The sequence below is a fragment of the Strix uralensis genome, chromosome 3 (assembly GCF_047716275.1).
Source record: "Strix uralensis isolate ZFMK-TIS-50842 chromosome 3, bStrUra1, whole genome shotgun sequence".
NCBI lineage: Eukaryota > Metazoa > Chordata > Aves > Strigiformes > Strigidae > Strix > Strix uralensis.
The window spans coordinates 109,336,449-109,354,747 of NC_133974.1; the positions used below are offsets into that span (position 1 = coordinate 109,336,449).

General features: G+C 51.5%; 1 protein-coding gene across 1 annotated transcript in view; it reads right to left on the minus strand.

The window, feature by feature from the left end:
• Positions 1-652: 652 nt before the first annotated feature.
• Positions 653-18,299, minus strand: part of ITPKB (inositol-trisphosphate 3-kinase B) — a 70,083-nt gene continuing 52,436 nt past the window's right edge. The window contains exons 3-8 of the mRNA XM_074863860.1: positions 16,962-17,061; positions 16,122-16,335; positions 12,883-13,087; positions 7,463-7,564; positions 5,817-5,888; positions 653-3,136 (exon numbers count right to left, since the gene is read on the minus strand). Of these exons, the coding sequence (XP_074719961.1) occupies positions 2,921-3,136; positions 5,817-5,888; positions 7,463-7,564; positions 12,883-13,087; positions 16,122-16,335; positions 16,962-17,061 (909 nt within the window). The 3' untranslated portion in view covers positions 653-2,920. The remainder of the gene's footprint in view (positions 3,137-5,816; positions 5,889-7,462; positions 7,565-12,882; positions 13,088-16,121; positions 16,336-16,961; positions 17,062-18,299) is intronic.

An 18,299-nucleotide genomic window follows, 5' to 3' on the forward strand; every position in this document is an offset into this window, starting at 1 on the left:
CTGCAATTGCACCAACAACCAGGAGGGACTGGAGCTGCCTTCAGGCTCTACAACCTGATTTCTCCTTCAGTGCAAAACCAATCTGGGGTATTTTTGGTGGCCCTTGGTCCCAATCACTCCCTCTGGCACTGCCTGCGGGGCAGCTTTGAAGAAGAGGAGCAGAAGTGCATGGCAGCACCAGGCAGCTCTGACGTCCCTGGGTGCTTTGATATTTTCGAGTGCAGGAATCGCAGGGTGGCACTTGGAAACTGCTCAGTGGGAGCCACAACCTAGCACTAGTGAAAAACACAAAGACCGAAAAAAATTCCTGGTGTTGAGCTGCCTTTGGTGGGCTTCCCTGCAGAAGCGGGATGGAGAAACTCAGGCCTCTCCTGGGGGTGCCCCCACCCAGTCTGGACCCCCCACAACCCCAACCGTGCTCCCACCCTGCCCTGCTCCCTGCAAAGCCAGTTCCTGTTTGTCAGGATCTGTCCCTGGCCCAGGGTCCTTCCCCACTCTTGCTTTTACACAGCGTTGCTCCTGGCGTGTGCTGGGGTAACCAAGGCTGGAGCCTGATTTCCCCCAAAATCACGGACAAAAAAGCCAGCTGGTGCTGTTGTTCCCAAGCTGCCACAAGCTGCACAGGGCAGATGTGGACCATACACCAGGCGAATGCTTCCCATATGCCTTTATTTGCAAAGTTACAGGATTTTTTTACAGGCACTGTGCGTTGGTGTTTCAGACCGGTTCGGATTTTTTTTCTGTATTACCCAATGACCCAGAGGGGTGGTGGGAGCGGGGAAAATCCCTCACAGCAACCGTTCCAGCCTCCAGGAAGGCATAAGAGATCTGAGAGGAACAATCTGCTTCTTCCAAAGCCACAAAGCAAGGAATCTGGTTTATAAACAGGCTTAAAAAATAATATACATATATAAGAGCAGCTTGAAGCTAAAGTACAGCGATAAGTGGTACATGTCTATGCATATCTGTTCACACCCTTTCTCCAAAGCTGGAAAAGGGATGGTTTAAAAACTAAAAACACATTTAAAAAAAAAAAAAAGGATTCCATGCATTAAGTTTTAGTGTTTTGTGCAATTAAAATGGGATGAAAATAAATATAACTTAAAAAAAACCCCAACCTTTTCCATGACACTAATGGAACAGAGGCAAGTCTATAAGGCACTTCCACATGGGCTATTCTAGAAAGCCTGGCAAGGAGCTAAAACAGTGCAACCATTTACAATGGCATCAGATGAGCTGAAGACATCTGTCTGGAGAGATATGAACTGAGAAAAACCTTAGGAGACTTCAGTTCTCGGGGAAGAGGCTGGAGCATGACTGCAGATTGTTTGATGGCCAACTCCTCCTTATTGCTGCCAGGAGAAGACCTCCCCGACCGAGGGTGCTGGACCCACTGAAGGATGGCAGAGGGGCTCTGGAGCACCGCTCCTGGGGATCGAGGTGAGACGGTGGGTTTGGGGATGGAGCAGGTGAGGGATTCGTGGCTGCCAAGCTCCTGCACCACCTCCTGCACTTGCACGTTCCTTCTGTCCTCAACGTGAGGGATTCCCCGGCTCTCCCTGCAGCCTCCCCTCCCCGCCGTCCTCTCGATGGCTGACCTTTAGTGAGCCAGCTCTGCCGCGAGCAAGCCGCTTAGTTCAAATGTTCCAGGAAGTTAAAAAATAGCCTCCACCCTAAATAGGGAACTGGGTGTTTTCGCAGGAGCGGGAGCGCAAAGGCTGTACGCACAGCCCGAGCGGGCTGGGGAGCCAGTGCCGAAGAGCAGTGGCAGAGTCAGGCCAGCTCTGCGGTACAAAAGGGAAGACGGGGAGATGCCTGATCCCAACTCTGCTTTGCCAAAGATGACTAAGTGGGTCACCTTGAGAGCTGCTTTGCTGCTGTAACCCTGCACTGGCTGCTGATAAAAATTACGGAGATGCTCCAGGCGAGAGGGTTGCCCTGGGCTAGGTGTGGGCATTGGTGGCACTACCCCTACACACGTGCTCAGCTGCTGCCAGAAAAGACTGATCAACCTGGATGGCTACTTTAGGTCTCATAGTAGTCCCTTATAAGCTATTTTTTTCTCCCCAGCCCTGCCCAAAGCCTTTAATTCCCTGTGGAGGGCTGGAGACCCCAGCTAAGGAGGGCTGGAAGCAGCTCTTAGCAGGGGAGCTGGGTCTCTAGAGAGGAGCTCGAAGCGTTACCCACCACACCAGTGCACCCAGTATGGGGGACGTGGGCAGGAAGCACCTGGCTATGGTAAATACCTGTGCCTGGCCACAGGACCCCGCAGCAGGACAGAAACCCTCGTCTTCCAGTGCCACCTGAAAATAACTGAGCAACCACTACAGGATGTCTTGAACACAAAGAAAAACCCAAATCTGCCCTTCTAGCATCTCTTACGGACTTTGCACATTCAGTTCCCTAGGCTGAAAGGTGCTGGCATAGACAACTAAAGGGCTCCCACTGCAGTATCCTTCGCCACCTCCAGGCCTTGCTCCTGCACCCTGGCTGCCAGAGGGTCCTGGGCACAGCCACTTTCAGGATGAAGCTACTGATCCCAGCACAGGAAGAGGCTCCTTCCTCTGCCAGTCCTCTTAAAACCAGGCTGCACAAGAGACAAAAGCACGATAGGCAAAGCTCGTGCTTGCCTAAGCAACCCCTCCAGACTGCTCCCGGCCGGCATGGCCGCGTGCTCCCACCGACTCTGCGAAGCCAAGGTTTGAAGTTCAGCTTTTGTTCTGGCAGGTTAGATCTCTATTTACATGGAGAGGAAAAAAAAACCCCAAGACAACCTAAAAAACCACAACGAAAACACATTAAATAGGGAGAGTATAGCTTTCAAATGGAAAGGGCGAGGGCTGGAAAGTGTCTTGTAGTGCAGTTCAGATGAGTCAGTCGGGGGCAGGTTGGGGGTAGTGGCAGAGTCGGACGTGTGGCTTTAATGTAAGTCTTCGCTCTGGGACAACTCTGTCAGGATCTGAATGAGGTTGTCCAGCCCCCAGAGGTAGCCGTCCTCTCTGTTCCCTTCCACCCAGGGCACGTTGTGCTGGAGAACTTGTCCCTCCGGCAGCGGGGTGGTTTTCCCAAAGTCAATCATCCAGACTTTGGCCTGTTCCTTCTTGTCATGAATGAAGAGCAGGGAGCTCCCGATTACCTGAGGAGAAGAGAGATCAGTTAGTGGTGCTCCTATTGTTCATTCTCAGCCAGATACGTGGCTTCAGACACCTTATCTTGGGCTGCCTTTGCAAGAGACAATGCTGAGATTTTGCATGAGCAAAAGCAAGCTCTGTATTGCTGCTGTGTTTGCACATGCAAATTGAGTATTCAAGACAAGCTGATTTACTCATACAAATCCCAGCTCTCAGCAGAAAGAGAGGATCAGAAAAACATGGGCACAAAAGATAGAGATGTCATTTTGGAAACTGAGTCAAGGTCCCCAGGGAAGGAATGAGATGAAATGTCTCAGCCTTCAGATGGGGATTTTGTCCAAGGCTGGTTCTTTGTGACCGGCTCATGCTATTCACACTCAGCAGCCCTGTAGACATCACCACAGGGACAGGTATGCTCCAAGAACAAGTCACTTGCTATGTGCTGTCTCCCACCTGAAACATTGTCCAGCTGCACCCAGATTCCCCCTAGAATATCCTCCTGGCTTTCACAGTGCTCTGGGGATGCAAGTTACAGAGATGCATGTACATGAATTTCCTTTTCCATGAGTTCACTCGGCTGCATCTGCTTTGAAGGGCTCTTTCCTATCCTGATCGACCTTTGGAAAAATCCTGCATCAAGTAGTGGCCTGGGCAAGCCCACAGGTGCATTTGGGAAGGTGAAGCACATCACCTCTGACAGCAGAAGTCTCAAGGCCTGTTGCAGCGGGACGAGACCCCATGAGCCCAATGCTCACCACCCACGGAGCAGGGAGATGCTCAGCAGGTGGGTACCTCCAGCTCAGCCCCTGGACCATCCCGGCTCACACTCCCAGCCGGGCTGATGCTCAGCAGCAGCTCCACTGCGGCTTCCCAGTGCTTGGGGAACACGTATCGGTGTCAGGCCATTCACTGTCATGCTCATCTGCTGAATCTGCTCCTCCAGTCAGATTTTAGCAGGCTGTGCTACAGAAAAGCCCCAACAGGCGTGCTTCAGAGCTGTCCCAAACAAAGATTGCTTTCCAAATTATGTTTGACGTGCATGAATTGGTGGATTATGAACTTGCTTGCCCTTGATCACAAATAGGGACCTTGGTGACCAGAGTGCCATGGCTGTTAACAGACAGGACGCAGTATGCTGAGATCCAGAAGCGCCCCATAAGCTGTGCAGATACGCGGAGGAGCGCAGCTCAAGGGGCATCCAGCTGATGTCAGCCCTCCAAAACAGCAGCACTAAATGTTGCCGGGGACTCCCATGTCTGTGTTATCAGCAGGGTTTAGTTTGAGGTTTGCCTTTTGACAAGGGTTTTGAATGGGAAGCATGCGCTGTTTGCAAAAGCTATTACGAATTTACATTTTTGAGGAGACTTCCTCCTCCAGAGCACTGGGAAAATGTCCCAGGTCCAGAGATATACATTATTATAAACGCTTATCTTTAGTTCTTCTCCTTCTAAGTTCTTATAGCCATCTCCTGGCCAGGACAGAACATTTTAACTTTAAGGAAAAGCCTTTTGCTGACATTCTTCACTTGCCTGTCCTGGGTCTCCAAATTCTCCTGCAGCTCCTCGGAGGAGCCCTGCCCAGCGAGGGCCCCGTGGAGGGACACGCAGAGCTTGGCAGAGCTTCTGCTGCGCTTCATCTCAAAGTGGGATGGAAAGTCAAAGCTGCTGCTTTTTAATTTTTAAGGAGTGGAAACTCCTTTCAAAACCTGCTTGAAAGGCTGTTTTGTCTCTATGTTTTCAAACGAAACCCTGGCACTCGGTTTCAGGGAGCATTTTGTTTCCTGTGTTGAATTGACCTGAAACCTTCAGCTTCGACATTTCCCTTCCAATTGCCTTACAGCGCTGCCATCAGGAGGCACGGCCCCATCTGGACGCCCCGTGTGCGGCCGGGGCCGAGGTGGCTCACACAGCTCTGGCTGAGGGACCGTGGGCTCTTGGAGTTGTGGCTCCTGCTCCCCATGAGTCAGGGGTTCCTATGAGGCTCTTGGGCCATAGACAACATGTGCCAAGGACACGCGCTCTCATGTTTTGTTAAGTAGATGCAATAGCAAGTACTCTTTGTCAATGCTAAATCAATAAAGTGATTTAATTAAATTATGCAGCATTCTAATGCCTATTGAAACAGCCAAAAAATGTAGCACTTCCTCTTTGTTTTCTCACCAGAACTGAATTTTCACTGTAGAAAATGTTGATTTCGTGGACACTCATTTCTGGAGGAAAGTCCTTCCAAGACACTTGTCCTTCAGTAAAGGCACTTTTGGGATGTCTGCAATTTATGGCTGCATTGAATTCTTGTTTGATGGAACAACTGACAGCCAAATGATACATGACGTGAATTCAGACAGGCATTTCTCTTCAGAAAACCCCTATACTTTTACACTAAGGACTTTTCCCAGTCATATAAACCCATAAACAGCCCAAATTCCTCCTAGATCACTTTTAATCTGTATGAACATTGGTTTTCAGTAGATTTGAGCCCATGTCAGATGCATGAACATTGTATCGGTCACCAGCTTTATTTCTACATAAGTATTAGATAAACAGGGGTATGAAAAGACGGATCTAAGAATAAATTCAAAATTGCAGAAATTTACAGCCTCTGACTTTGACTTCTCTTCTCTCCTTGGACCAGCTGAGATTAAACCGTTTGCATTTCCAGGCAGCTCTATCTAAACACGAGTATTACCTCATGGCACTTGAAGAACGGGGATGTCTCCAGGGTAGCGCGGATACCCTTCAACCGGTTAAGGTAACTGTTCTGGAATTACAAAAAAAACAAACAACCCAAGCCATCAGCACTGTGGGAAGCCTACATAAAATCTGCTGCATGGGGGAGACAGGAAAGTCACCCCTCCCAGCATCGTCTCTATGATACCATGTTTGCATGGAGAGATGCCGGGGGGTGTCCCTCAGCCACCCTGCACTCAGCGTCCTCCCACAGACCTGTCCCCTGGAAGGGTGTCCCCTCTTTTTTGGGACCCACTTATCCTTTTGGCCTCTACAGCATTCTGTGAGCTTCTGTGGCTTCCAAAACTTAGTGAGAGCATTTGCTTTTGCTGAACCAGTGCTTTCTGCAGACTTTTCCCACTGCGTCCATGATGCTCCCAAGGAGGGAACAGCTAATTCAGCAGCTGCTGCTGTGCATACACAGCCAGGCTGCTTTTTCTCTCATTGCACTCTTTTTAATAGGTCAACTCTTCACCTCACCTGTTGCTTTATCACTCACTCAGTCAAGCATCGTGAGACACTTCTGTAACTCCGTATCAGCGCTTCTTCAAAGTTGGTACCATAGGTGGAAGGGCTTTCACACTAGTCAGCATGCAGGTCAAGACCCACGTGCCTGTTCAAGCATCCCTGCAAATTGCTGGAAGGCACTAAACATTCTCAGGAGGCCCCTTTGATAATTTGATTTTGAAGTTTAGATAGAAGGACTAAGCATAGGAACATGCGCAGCAGGTATCTGGGCACTATAATACACCTAAATTTTCACTCTTTGACTGTGTGGGGGGATGTGGGGGTTGCTGTGTGGCAATAGTTTGGCCAAGGAGCCCCATCCACAGCCAGGGCATGACGGCGTGAATGTGCTCCAAGCTCTTTGGGGATAAAATGCAGCTAGGCAACTTCATTTTCAGATCCAGGAATAATCCCTGGGTAACTCTTGTCAAAGTGAACATGCCAGTTTGAAGGAGGCAGTGCCAAGGGCCACTTCAGCTGGAGCCTTGTGTTTGTAGGCTTTATATAGTACAGCTTAAAATGGGAGTGCTTTGTCAAATAAGATATTTGACACAGTCGGTGTAAATTGTTTACAGCTACATCTCTTATTCTCCTGGCAATTTAGAGAAACTTGGGAAATGCCAACCACGGCTTGCCCGTGCGGAGGGCGCCTGGCGCAGGCAGGGGGATGCCTTGGCCACCTGTCCTGCAAGACCGAGCGTGGGGCAGCCCACTCTGCCAGGCTGGGAGTCCCCACTGCCCATGCCATCATGTAGTGGGGTAAAGAGAGGGCTTGGGGGCTGCTGTAAGCCCCAGGGATGAGTGGGCAGAGCATGGCTGTGCCTCTGCAGCAAGTTTTGGGACCAACCCTTGAGCATCCCCAGCAGCCTCAGACCTGGCCTAAGCAGTGCTGCTGCAGCATATGTGTCCCCTACCAGCCCTCCACTGCTCTCCCCTCACCCCTGCACCAGGATGGCATTTCTCTTTGCTATTTTTCATGCTTTTTTAAGAGCAATTGCTCAGGCTGCAGCCCCTCAGGGCAGGGAACTGATGAGCCAAGGGCAGCCTCTGCAGGAGGAGCCCTCTCCTGGGAAACCCTCCCCAGCACTCCCCACTCACCAAAATGTTGCGGTTTCCTCTGGTGAACTCCCTGAAGGCCTCCATAACTTGTTCCTTTGTCCTGGTCTTCTTGAAGTCCCGGTTCACAGTGCCATCCTCTTTCTTGAAAAGAAGGGAGAGCGGTGAGCGGGATGGGGAGAGAGGGAGCCGGGGCAAAGATGGGTGTTTCTGCGGCCACGCATATCCCTGAATAGGACGTGACCAGCTTTTTTTGGCAGCTGAAGGACCTGTCTATGGAGGTGGGGTGAGAAGAGGTAGCAACTCTCTGCCTTGCACGTCCCAAAGCCTCCTGCAGCTCCACTGCTTGCCCCCTAACGCAAACAGCAAGTCTCCACCATCACGTACTTGCTGAGGTCACCAGCAATGTGGACGAGCTGCCTCTCATGGACTGGGCGCTCAATGACCACCAAAGGCTGGAGACCACCTGCTTCTGGCCACACTATGCCCAGGTGGCTTCCCAGCATGGCTGTGGCTGAGCACAGGTGCTGACCCCAGCCTTGGGCTACACCTCTGCTTGGGGAGGAAAGCAGAGCACGACCGTGGCAGGACACAACTGAGTGAGGACAGAGACAACATCTCAGAAGCAGGTGCAAAACCCCTCCGCACTAAGTCCTCCACAAACCACTGAAGCAAGGAGATGAAGGTAAGGAACAAGCCCCACAGCTGTCTTGACTCACTAGTCCTTTGATTGCCCATGGATTGCAAACCCTCAAAACCAGCAGCCTGTCACCAAGATGCAGTGAGCAGCCCAGTGGTCTCCTCTGCCTCTTCCCCAGAGGCACATCCGTGCTTGGCCCACCGCAGGGATGGCATGGCTTGGTCTGCCATGGGGACGGCACACAGCCCTGACCCAGAGGCTCCTGGCTGAACCTCTGGGCAGCTTTGTAGGTCACTCGCCATTTCCCCGCTACTGCTGGGGCTCTGATTTCAGATCAGCATGTTTCATTGTCCGGAGTGGCCGTGAGTCGGGCAGGCAGAGCCGGCTTCCTGGATACAGGGGCTATTTTAAACCGCACGTGCTCGTGCTCACAGCTCCGCTTGCAGAGCTCCATCCCTCCACTCCGGACAGCTCATTTGCACACAATAGAGCAAAGGGACAGAGGCCAGAAAGACATCCTGTGGGCTGGGGAAGATGAAGTAAGGATGAAGAAGCAGAGTAGAGGCTGGGGAAGGAAAAGAGCACAATGAAAACACCTGCTCCAGAGACTTACGTGCACTGGCAGGACTTTGAGACCCATCCAGGGAAGTGCCCCAAGATGGGGCCATGTGCATCCCCCTGGACAGAGGGCTGCCCATGGGCATGGTGGCCAGTCCAGCCTGGGAGAGGGCCGAGCACCCAGGCTGTGGAGAGCTGGGCAAAGCGAGCCCAGCACCAAACCCACACTTCCACGAGTCACGCAGCACACTTCCAGCTTGCATTTTGTGCAAGTGTTAACAAAGACAATAACGAAAGCAATGTGTGAAAAATCTTGCTCTCCAGGAAGAACTTTGTTTGCACAGGGTACAACCAATGGACCCAGCTTCAAACCACCCTGGGCCCACCCTGACCACCATGCTGCCACAGGGTATAAAAGCAAGGCTAACAGCTGGCAGAGCATGCGTTGGCAGGGTCCAGGGACAACCTTCTCACTGGAGACCTCCCTGCTGTAGCAGCCATCCTGCTGACAGACCAAGCAGAGCCAAGCTCTCTGCTTTTGGCTGTGTCCTGCGAGGCAGCAGGCCTCGCCCAGGGTGCTCTAGTGGCATGTGTGCGGTGTATAGGGGAAGGGTGCTATGTCGCTATACATGTGTCACATGAGCCCTGACATGCCAGTTCAGAAATCAATCCACCCTCTCCCTGGGGGACGATAGATATCAATTTGGAGAAGTGCCACAGCACTAATTTCACATGTAAAGAGCACAACTTTCCACAAAGCATCCAAGAAAGGAGATGGACTTCCAAGTGCTCCTAAAAATAAATGAAAACCACAGATGGCCTTTCAGATAAGGCAATCCAGGCTTCAGGAAAGCCAAACAGCCTATTCGTAGTGCTGCTCCCATCATTACCCGCCTCCCGTGGTTTCCTTGCCCAGCCAGAAGCTGCTGCCGTGGGGCTGACAACTGCCACGACATTTACAGGTGTCCAAGCCCCGAGGGGGCTGGCTTCCACACAGCAAAATGTGAGGGGGGCTGATAAGGGCTATCGCAACCTCCGCCCCACCAGCGATTCCAGTTTGCACTGGCGTCACTGGGGCAGGATTCGGGTCAGCCGGCTCTCCCTCCAGCACTGTGTCTGGCCTCAGATGAGGCTTGCGAGCTGCCCGTCTTGGGAAAGTCAGGTGAGGGCTTTCAGGGCTTGTTCTGGGACCCTGCAAACCTCCCAGCCCCAGGAAATATCATCTCACCATGACCTTGCTGCGGGCAATGGTGAGTGACTCTCAGACCAGAGCGGGAGCTCAGGAGTGACACTTCTTGCAATGAGCTCCATTAAGCTTCAACCAGGTCACCAGAGATCACTTGTATTACTTTTAGCATGGTAATTTTATTAATAGCTACTGTTTCTGACAGTTTCAAGCTATTCCAGAAAATGAGATGAGTGTCATTATCTCCTTTTGCAGAGGAAAGTTTCCATTTTAAAGAGGAAGAACTGGACCCTCCAGGCCACCTGGGAAAGCAAGAGCTCAGCCAGGAAAGGGTCCCCATCCTTATTCCCAACCCTAAGCTGCCTGTTCACTTCACCTGCCCATGCTGCCCCAAAGGCTACCACCACTCCTGTCCTTCCCCTGTGCCCGCTTCCCGCCCATGCACCCAGTCCTGTCCCTCCCTTGCACAGCAAGGTGCTCTCCTGTGTCAGCCTCCGGCCGTGAGCGAAGGGCAGGGCAGATTCACCCCTGCTCTTCCCAGGAAAGCATGCACAGCAGGAAAGAAAACATGGGGAGACTTGTCATTAAATAATAGTTTCACAAAATTTCCTCAGATGGCTCAGTAGCAGCTCAGGGCACCAAAGGAGCTTTCCCTAATGCGGAGACTTGACCCCAGCAATAGGGCAAATATAGGGATACAGCACAGCATGACCAGCTCTACAGCCCTGCTGGAAAAAAAGACAGCCAAGAACCAGCGTGAATTGTTAATGCTTTAGCTTAGGGGAAAATAATTGAGAAGCTGAGGGATTTAAGGAGAATTACAGTAATTAGAGTCTTGATCAAATTAGTCAGTCCCTAGCAGCAGCAGGATTACTCCTGGAGGCCAGCACTTCTCAACATTTTTCAATTAAAGGGCTGCCTCACCCCTCGGAAAAAATCCACTGCTCACATCATGCAGTGGCTCGGTTATGGTCGGCTAAAACACAGGTACAACTCTCAGCACTCCTTTATGGCTTTTATTTCCCTCCACAGTGTTTTTTTGGCCTGTGTGGGAACACGATTTGGGTTTGGTTTTTACATTTTTCATTTCAAGCAGTTCACATATGACCTGTTTTGCCATAAAGCCCCCTAAACATCCCCAGATCACAGGCTGAGAAGCACCGCTGGAGGCCAAGGATATATCGTGATGGACTATAAATAGACAGATATTCCTGATTATAGCAAGAAAGCAGGGAGAAGAAACAGTGCATGAGAGCTTTGGTCCCAACTGGCCCACTCCTTTTTTATATAGCCTCAGTTTTATAATAAGCATCAGCAAAACAACAGCAATGGGAACTAGGCAAAGGGTTGTCCTGAGCAGTTCACAGCATGCTCACAGGCATGTTCCGTGGCATAAAAGTGATTCTGGGAGAGCTAGGGGGATCAGGGAAGAGCTGTGGGAGCAAGCAAATGCCCTGACCCAATGTAGGCACCACAGAAAGCTGCTGTGGGGGAGCATGAGCATCAGCATCCCAGGCAGGGGCATGGGATGGGCAGGGGTGCCTCACACTGCTCATGATGGAAAACTCTAAGGAGTTCAGCTGAAGGGCCGTTCCTCAGGTTTCTGAAAGTGGTTGAGTTAGAGATAAATGCAATATCCTCTGCCAGCCATGAAACAGTTGAACTAAGAAGGTGGCCCCCTCCCTGTGCGCAACATGCTCTGCTGGGCTTCCCACAGTCTGGGGACTTTATCCCACACAGCAGGGCAGACAGACGGATCTCTTCCCACCAGTGGTTTGGTACGTGGGTGATCAGAAGAAGCAGCTCCAAGTGACCCACTCCTGTCAACTGCCTTTTAAACCTGTGGTCTAACATTTGCTTGCATTTGCTTGCTGTTTGACTGATAAGGTCAAGGGAAATGCTACCAGGAAAATCTGCAAAATCTAGTGTAAAGGCTTTTTCATGGAAGGGCTTAATTTCTTTTAATTCTGTCATTTTGACACCACCATGTCTGGTCAGGAGAGGTGCAGGAGTTTAAGGTGATAGAGAGCCAAATGGGTATTCTGGGAAAATCCCAGCCAACTCAGGGAGGAGAAAAACAATTCATGATCAAGAGAAGGAAACTCCTCCAACCAAGATCCATGTAGAAATCAAGCAAGCAGCTGCCCTGAGCTACTGCCTGGGCCCCCACAATGCCCCAAGCTTGAGTTACTCCAGGTACAACTTGATCGAGCTCCCCTCAGCTGCCAAGCCAATGCCATGCCCAGGCACGCACTGAAATCCTTAGCTCAAGTATGATATTACCTTTAATTCATGTTGGCTAGCTATCAAAAGGCATATGCCGTTGTTAATGTTCATGCAAGTCTTCTATCACTAATACAACTGCTCTGTAGTTACAGACCTAACTCTATTCAAGAGCCATCCCAGACATCTCTCTCACCACAAACTCTGCTTGAGAGGAGAAAAACTCCTGGGCTGGCTCATCTAATGGGGTCACCAAAGCATCCCAGCAGGTATCTCCAGAAACGTGAGTGCTAGCTCTGAGAAAGCGCAGTCAGCAGGTTACACACATATGCAGGTGCCAGCAGAAAGTGCCGATGCTTGTGATCACCCCATTTCACAGGGCTCAGTTGCTGAATTTTTCCAGACAGAGATGTAAATACAGCCTCCTTACCAACTGCGGCTAAACTCGCAGCTCCAACCACAGATCGGCACACATTCAAGCTGGGATTTGGATTAACGGCTCAGCCTAGCAGCACAGCAGTATCAAAAGCAAACAACTAATTTGAGTCTTCAAGCCGGAGGACAGCGCTTTGCATTTCACACTCAGGGAGATCAACCAAGCAGCTGATTTAATGAGATTATGGCTAAAACTGTCCTCTCGCATTGATGCCCTGAGCTCAGCTGTGCTCTCAGAAGAGCAGCACTGCCCCAGGCCAGGCACCTGATGAGGGTGGTTTGGCTGCAGGGACTGGGGATGTCCTGATGTGACATGGTCTCACCACCAGCCTGCTGTGTGTGCGCCTCCGTGAGTGAGTTTGATTACCAAATGCACCCAGCAGCTGTTCCCCCTGCTCTGCACACCTGGAGCAGCCTCACCTTTATCCCCTCAATCCTGAAGCCCAGTGTGGCGGTGGAGCTGATGGTTTCCCTCCACTGCATGTAGCGGGGCTTGGTTACTGCCCGTAGCACATTCTCCTCCTCGGTGGGGGCGTCAGGGTCCACCTCAATCATCTTCTGGTACATGTCCTTCCTCAGGCTTGGCTTCTTCCGGGCCTTTATCAGCTCCTCCTCCAAGTATGTCCTGCAAGGAGTGAGGGGGGGACATTAGCTAGGCCATAGGGCCACCACATGAGATGCCACATACCACCCTTACCCCAAAAATCAGGCCTATCCAGGATCCTTATGGAGTAGGGCAGCATAGAAAATAATGGAGCAAGCCTCACTGCAGGTGAATTGATCTGGATTTAATTAGCACCACATCATCAACACCTGATATCTTTTCAGTTCATCAAGGAACCACAACTCCTTTGGCAATAACAAGGCAGGTTATTTTTCACAGATGCCCACGGTTCTGCTGCTGCCACCCCTTGGTCCTAGGGGGGCCTGTGCCCCAACACTCACCAAACATGAGCAGTGACTTAGTGGCTCTCACAAACTAAACATGGCTTTCAAGATGTGCTCAGGAAACCGCCCACGTGCTCTGGGACCCGGCTGAGTTGAAGGCAAGAGGGAAGCTGCTGTGTCCCAGCCCTCGGTGTTAGCTGCTGCTCCCTCCGAGGTCTGGCCAGTGTGGGCAGCTGCTGCCAAAAATGCTCCTGTGCCTCTCCTGTGCTCTCCCATCCCTTCACCCTGTGCACCGTGAGAGCTGCGCTTCTCAGGGCTTTACACAGGGCTGTTCTGCTGTTGATGGTTTTGCCCAGGATAGGTCTGACTTAAGCAGACTATCTAGCAAAAGCTTCCTGTACAGGTCAGAGCAGAGGAAGGGATGTAGCCTTGGCCAGGTGCTTACTATCACCCCTGGGACCACAGGGTGCAGTCGGGATGGGGGAATGGGTGAAGGAGGATGGAGTGTGCAGAGGAGTATGCAAAGATCTTGGTGTTATGCATCCTTCAGAGGAGCACCACTCTGCGCCAGAGCATGCTGGTGGAGAACTTCTGCACTCTGGCATGCAGAAAAACATCATCCACAAAATAATACTTCCTGCAGAAGTAATAAACCACTATGTAACTCCTCTTGCAGCTCCCAAATCTGCCCCAGCTCAGCCTGGCAAGTGCCCAGGCTCTCTCAAAACAACTCGCCAAGCTGGATGTGCCAGCAAAACGACACAGAAATGACCCTATCTGTTGCCTCCTTCCCCCCAAATTCAAACTGCTCTACACCTTCCACCAGCCATGCCCAGCTCTGCAGAGTGGCTGTGCCCTCTCCCCATGTCCCTTGTGCCAAAATCCTAGCACTGAGTGTGCGGTTCACCTCCAGAACCAAGCAGAGCACACAGGGAGGATGCTAGGCAGACTACGTGGGATGGTGTTCCTGTGTTTCCCACAGGCTTAGCAAGGCAAACTGGTGTCTTTGCTCAGGGCAGGCATATGATTACTGAGCAGACATCCTCAGGGCATCAGCCCCTTTGAAAAACACTGCAGATAAAAGCGATGAAAGGCTTCAGCTGAAATCACCAAACCCATGATTTTTGGGCAGATGGAATAAAATAGCAGAATAAAGCAGCGGTGTGCTCAGAAGTCCTGCTCATGCCACTCAGAAAGCTAGATTTCCTTTTGATGAGAACAACTGATCATTTATGTTTGTGGTTTGGTCCCCCCACATTGCTCCAGACTTGAACCATCACCAGGGCTTAAGAAAGACTAATTTTTGTTAGGGGTGACTGGCGGAGGCTGCCACATCCCAAAGCCAGAGTGGCAGGAAAAAAACAAACCTGTATCTGCCTGGCAGCAAGCTGCTGGCTCAGAGGACAAGTTTAATAGCCCTGAGGTTTAGTTTATCTTCCTGACCCTCTCCTGCCTGGCCACAGGGATACTCCACTCCCCAGCATTAGCCCAATGCACCCTCCCTCACCAACTTGTCCCACAACACCATCTTATCTAACAATGGTGATGCCCAGCACATTTGCCCCCTTGCCTGCTCTGCCTGTCTCAGATCCAAAAACCCAGGTGCACAAATCACCCAACCTGTGATTTGTGTGGGGGAGGCTTTCCTCCTCCCAGAGACAGCCTCAGGAGCACCCAGGCAGCATGACCAGCAGGTCTTCCTCTGATGGCTGCCATCTCTGGGTCCAGAGTGGGTCCTGTCTTCTTCCCACGGCAGCATGGAGTGTGCCAGCCGGGGGCCACGTGGCTGCCCTGGAGCACCCTGCCCTTCTCTCCACCTCTCCGGTGGAAAGTATTCCTCTCCTCTTCCCTGCCGACAGCCCGACACGCCAGTTCGAGTTTCACATCAGGAGTTCAGGAGGGGAAAAAAAAGATTCCTCCCTCCCACAGAAACCATCAGCTTTTCCATCAGTGCAAGTGTCTCCACCGTGTCTGGGCTGCGCCTTAGCCAGTGAGGAGGGTCTCAACCTGCCCTGCCGCCAGTCTGCAGCAGACTCAGGGCTGAGCGGTGGCCTGAGACTGCTCCAAAACTGGCAGCTGCCTGGGGTCACCAGCCCTGCTCACATTTGCTCTGGGACACCCTCATCAGCTGTGTTGCTAGCTCAAAAACTGCTGCTGGCCAAGTGGCTGCAGCCTGGGATCTTGGCATATCTGTAGATGGTTCTCAAGGACATGGGTAATGTTGCTCATCTGTTAGGAAATGTTTCAGGAACTTTGCATGAAAGGCACTAAACTACTTAGCACACACATTTTATCCCTCAAGTGTGCATGGAAGCAAAGGGTGAGGAAAGTCTGTTGTTCACCAAAGCTGTGCCATTCAAGTGTGTTTATTTCACCTCTCTGGTACCCTGGGCAGGATTTCCCACACCTTCTGCTCCCTGTCCTTTGGCCGTGTCCTCCTGCAGCAGAGAGAGGCAGGTTGCCATCCCCCTAAAAGCTATTCTGCCATTCTGGTGTACCCAAACCCAAACAGTGTGCTGTCCCCTCCGCTGCACCAAACAACTTTCCCAGCACACGGGACAGACAACAAGCAGAGGAGGAAAGAGCCTGGTGTGTCCCTCCTGTACCCAGGCTTCCCCATGGCTCTCTCGTCACACTGTTGGCTTAGCTCTTCCTGAAGACAGGTAAGCCTGGTGTTCTCATGTGTGTCTTTCAGAGGGTTTTACCCAGGAGATGCATTTGCTTTGAGTATCCCATCTTAAAGCTCATAAAACATCCCCAAAGCCACTCACCTGACCCCCATTTTGCAGTCCATAACACAGGGGGAGTCAAATTCAGCCAGCAGATCTTCCATCTGGTTGTATCGCTCCCCGTCCTTCACAACGTCTCCGTGGTAGGCAGGAACATAGGGCTTCAGGACATCATTCATCAGGCGGTTGAGGCAGCGCTGCTCTGATTCACAGTGCTTCTTCAGTATCCTGCCGTTGGCCGCTGCCTTGAAACTACCTGAGGGTGACAAGGGACAATGTGGCACTTGCTTTGGATGGGGCATGATGCTGTGTCTTCCCAGAACAAGAAGGGCAGCCCAACACCTTGGAAGCATCTCCATTTACACCCCTACCCAAAACAGTCCCTGCAGGCTGGGACTTAGAAGCTCGGGCTGCCAGATTCACATGTAGTGTCAGAGGTTTATGACCAGCAATGTCACACCTGAAACGGGGCAGAGACCTGCCCTGCAGCACCCAGCACATTTGCTTCACATCCTCTGTGTACTTCATGGTAGGTTCACACTTTTGTCTCTAGGCTCATGTGTGGGGCATCTTTGGGCTGGGCAGCATCACCTGCTTTGCTGTGGAGCAGCAAGAGGGGTTGGGTCTCATCCAAAGGACTCAGCTTTCTGCTGCTCGAGAAAAAAACTGTCGTAATACCTGCTGGCCCCGGAGACTGAAAGCACAGAGCACTGCACCTTCACATCACCCTCCCTAGCATTTAGGTAAGTCAGCCTCCTGGGCTAGAGACATGGGAGCTGAAATCTGTGACATTCATGCAGCAGTCTGAAGCAATTCTGGCCAACAAAGCCCATTCACCTGAGATAACAGTCTTTTCACCACTTTCCACCCCACACTCCATACCTGCGTGTCCCGCTAGCTGGATCCAAGGGTACTTCTTCTTGAAAGACATCACAAACGGGGACCAGTGCACCATATTCTTGATCTTCCGCCATGATTTGCTCTAAAGGAAAAAAAAATCATAAAGGTGAATGCAATGTTTTAAGCTTTCACTGTCTGTGAAGTCACTTCAGGCAGCACGCAGCTATTTTGGACAGGGGAGGAGGCACCAGAGCCAGCACAGGATGGAAGCAAACAGAGAATCTGCTCTTTTCCCATTGCCCTGTGCCAAGCTGGAGCTGCTGGGCCTCGACTTTACATTCAAAAATCACGAGTAACTTCACTAAAGTAGATGGCGTTACAGTGTTGTTCCAGTTGGCTGCTTCTGCTGCGGAGGGCCCAGCCATCTACATTACCTTGTCTCTGCTCCCCGCATCCCTCTGCAGAAGCAGCAGGGACATTAACCCATCCTTGGGTACTGCATGAGATCACGGCAGACGCGGTGGGGAAGGGAGCCCAGGATTGCTACCCAGCCACAAAACTCAACTCCAGCTCCCGTGGGGAACGGGGAACGGGAGAGACGATCGCACAAGTGCGCATAGGCTCATCGCCTGGCTTTTGTTCCCCACTGAAAGGCAGCTGCTTTGTCCATTAAGCTGGCAGCCCGTACACAGCTGATCCGCCTGCTTTGGCCCATCCGTTACTACATTTGAGAGAACAATTCCCTTCTGACATGTTGTGTTTCTCGCCAGATAGATTGCACAAAATTATTTACACGACTGTAACGAGGGCTGCATCGAACATACGAAAGCCACCTTCAAAGGCTCTTTCCTGTGAGAGTTTTTCCCTGGATTGTTCTGGGGAATATGCCACCAGTAAAATGCAGGGGGACAACCTCTTATCTCAGCCCCTGAAGGAGATGGTGCAAACAAATCAGGCGAAAAATATACAACGGCAACAATGGAAAAATGCCTTCTTACAGGAGCTGGGACAAACATACGGCACAGTCCTGGCTGCTTCGAGCTACTGGGTTCAGCCGGAAGCCCACAGATAAATTATCCTCATTTGCTCCGCTCTGAAGGCATGGGAGGGAGCCTTCCAGAAAGCCCAAGTAATCTCTTCCTCGTGTTTGGAGAACCAGCCCCTGTTCCAGTAATGCTTTGCAGACAGGCGGGGAAGAGCCAGCAGCCCCGACTTGCAGTTTGGATGCCTTGTCGGGGGTGAACTCATGGCACAGGAATCCGTGCTGGGAACTGCTGACATGTTTAAATGGCGAGGAAGAAGCCAGACAAAGATGTTAGTGTCTAAAGCATGGAAATTACATTGGGTTACCCCCACGACATACACCAGCCCCGCTGGGGA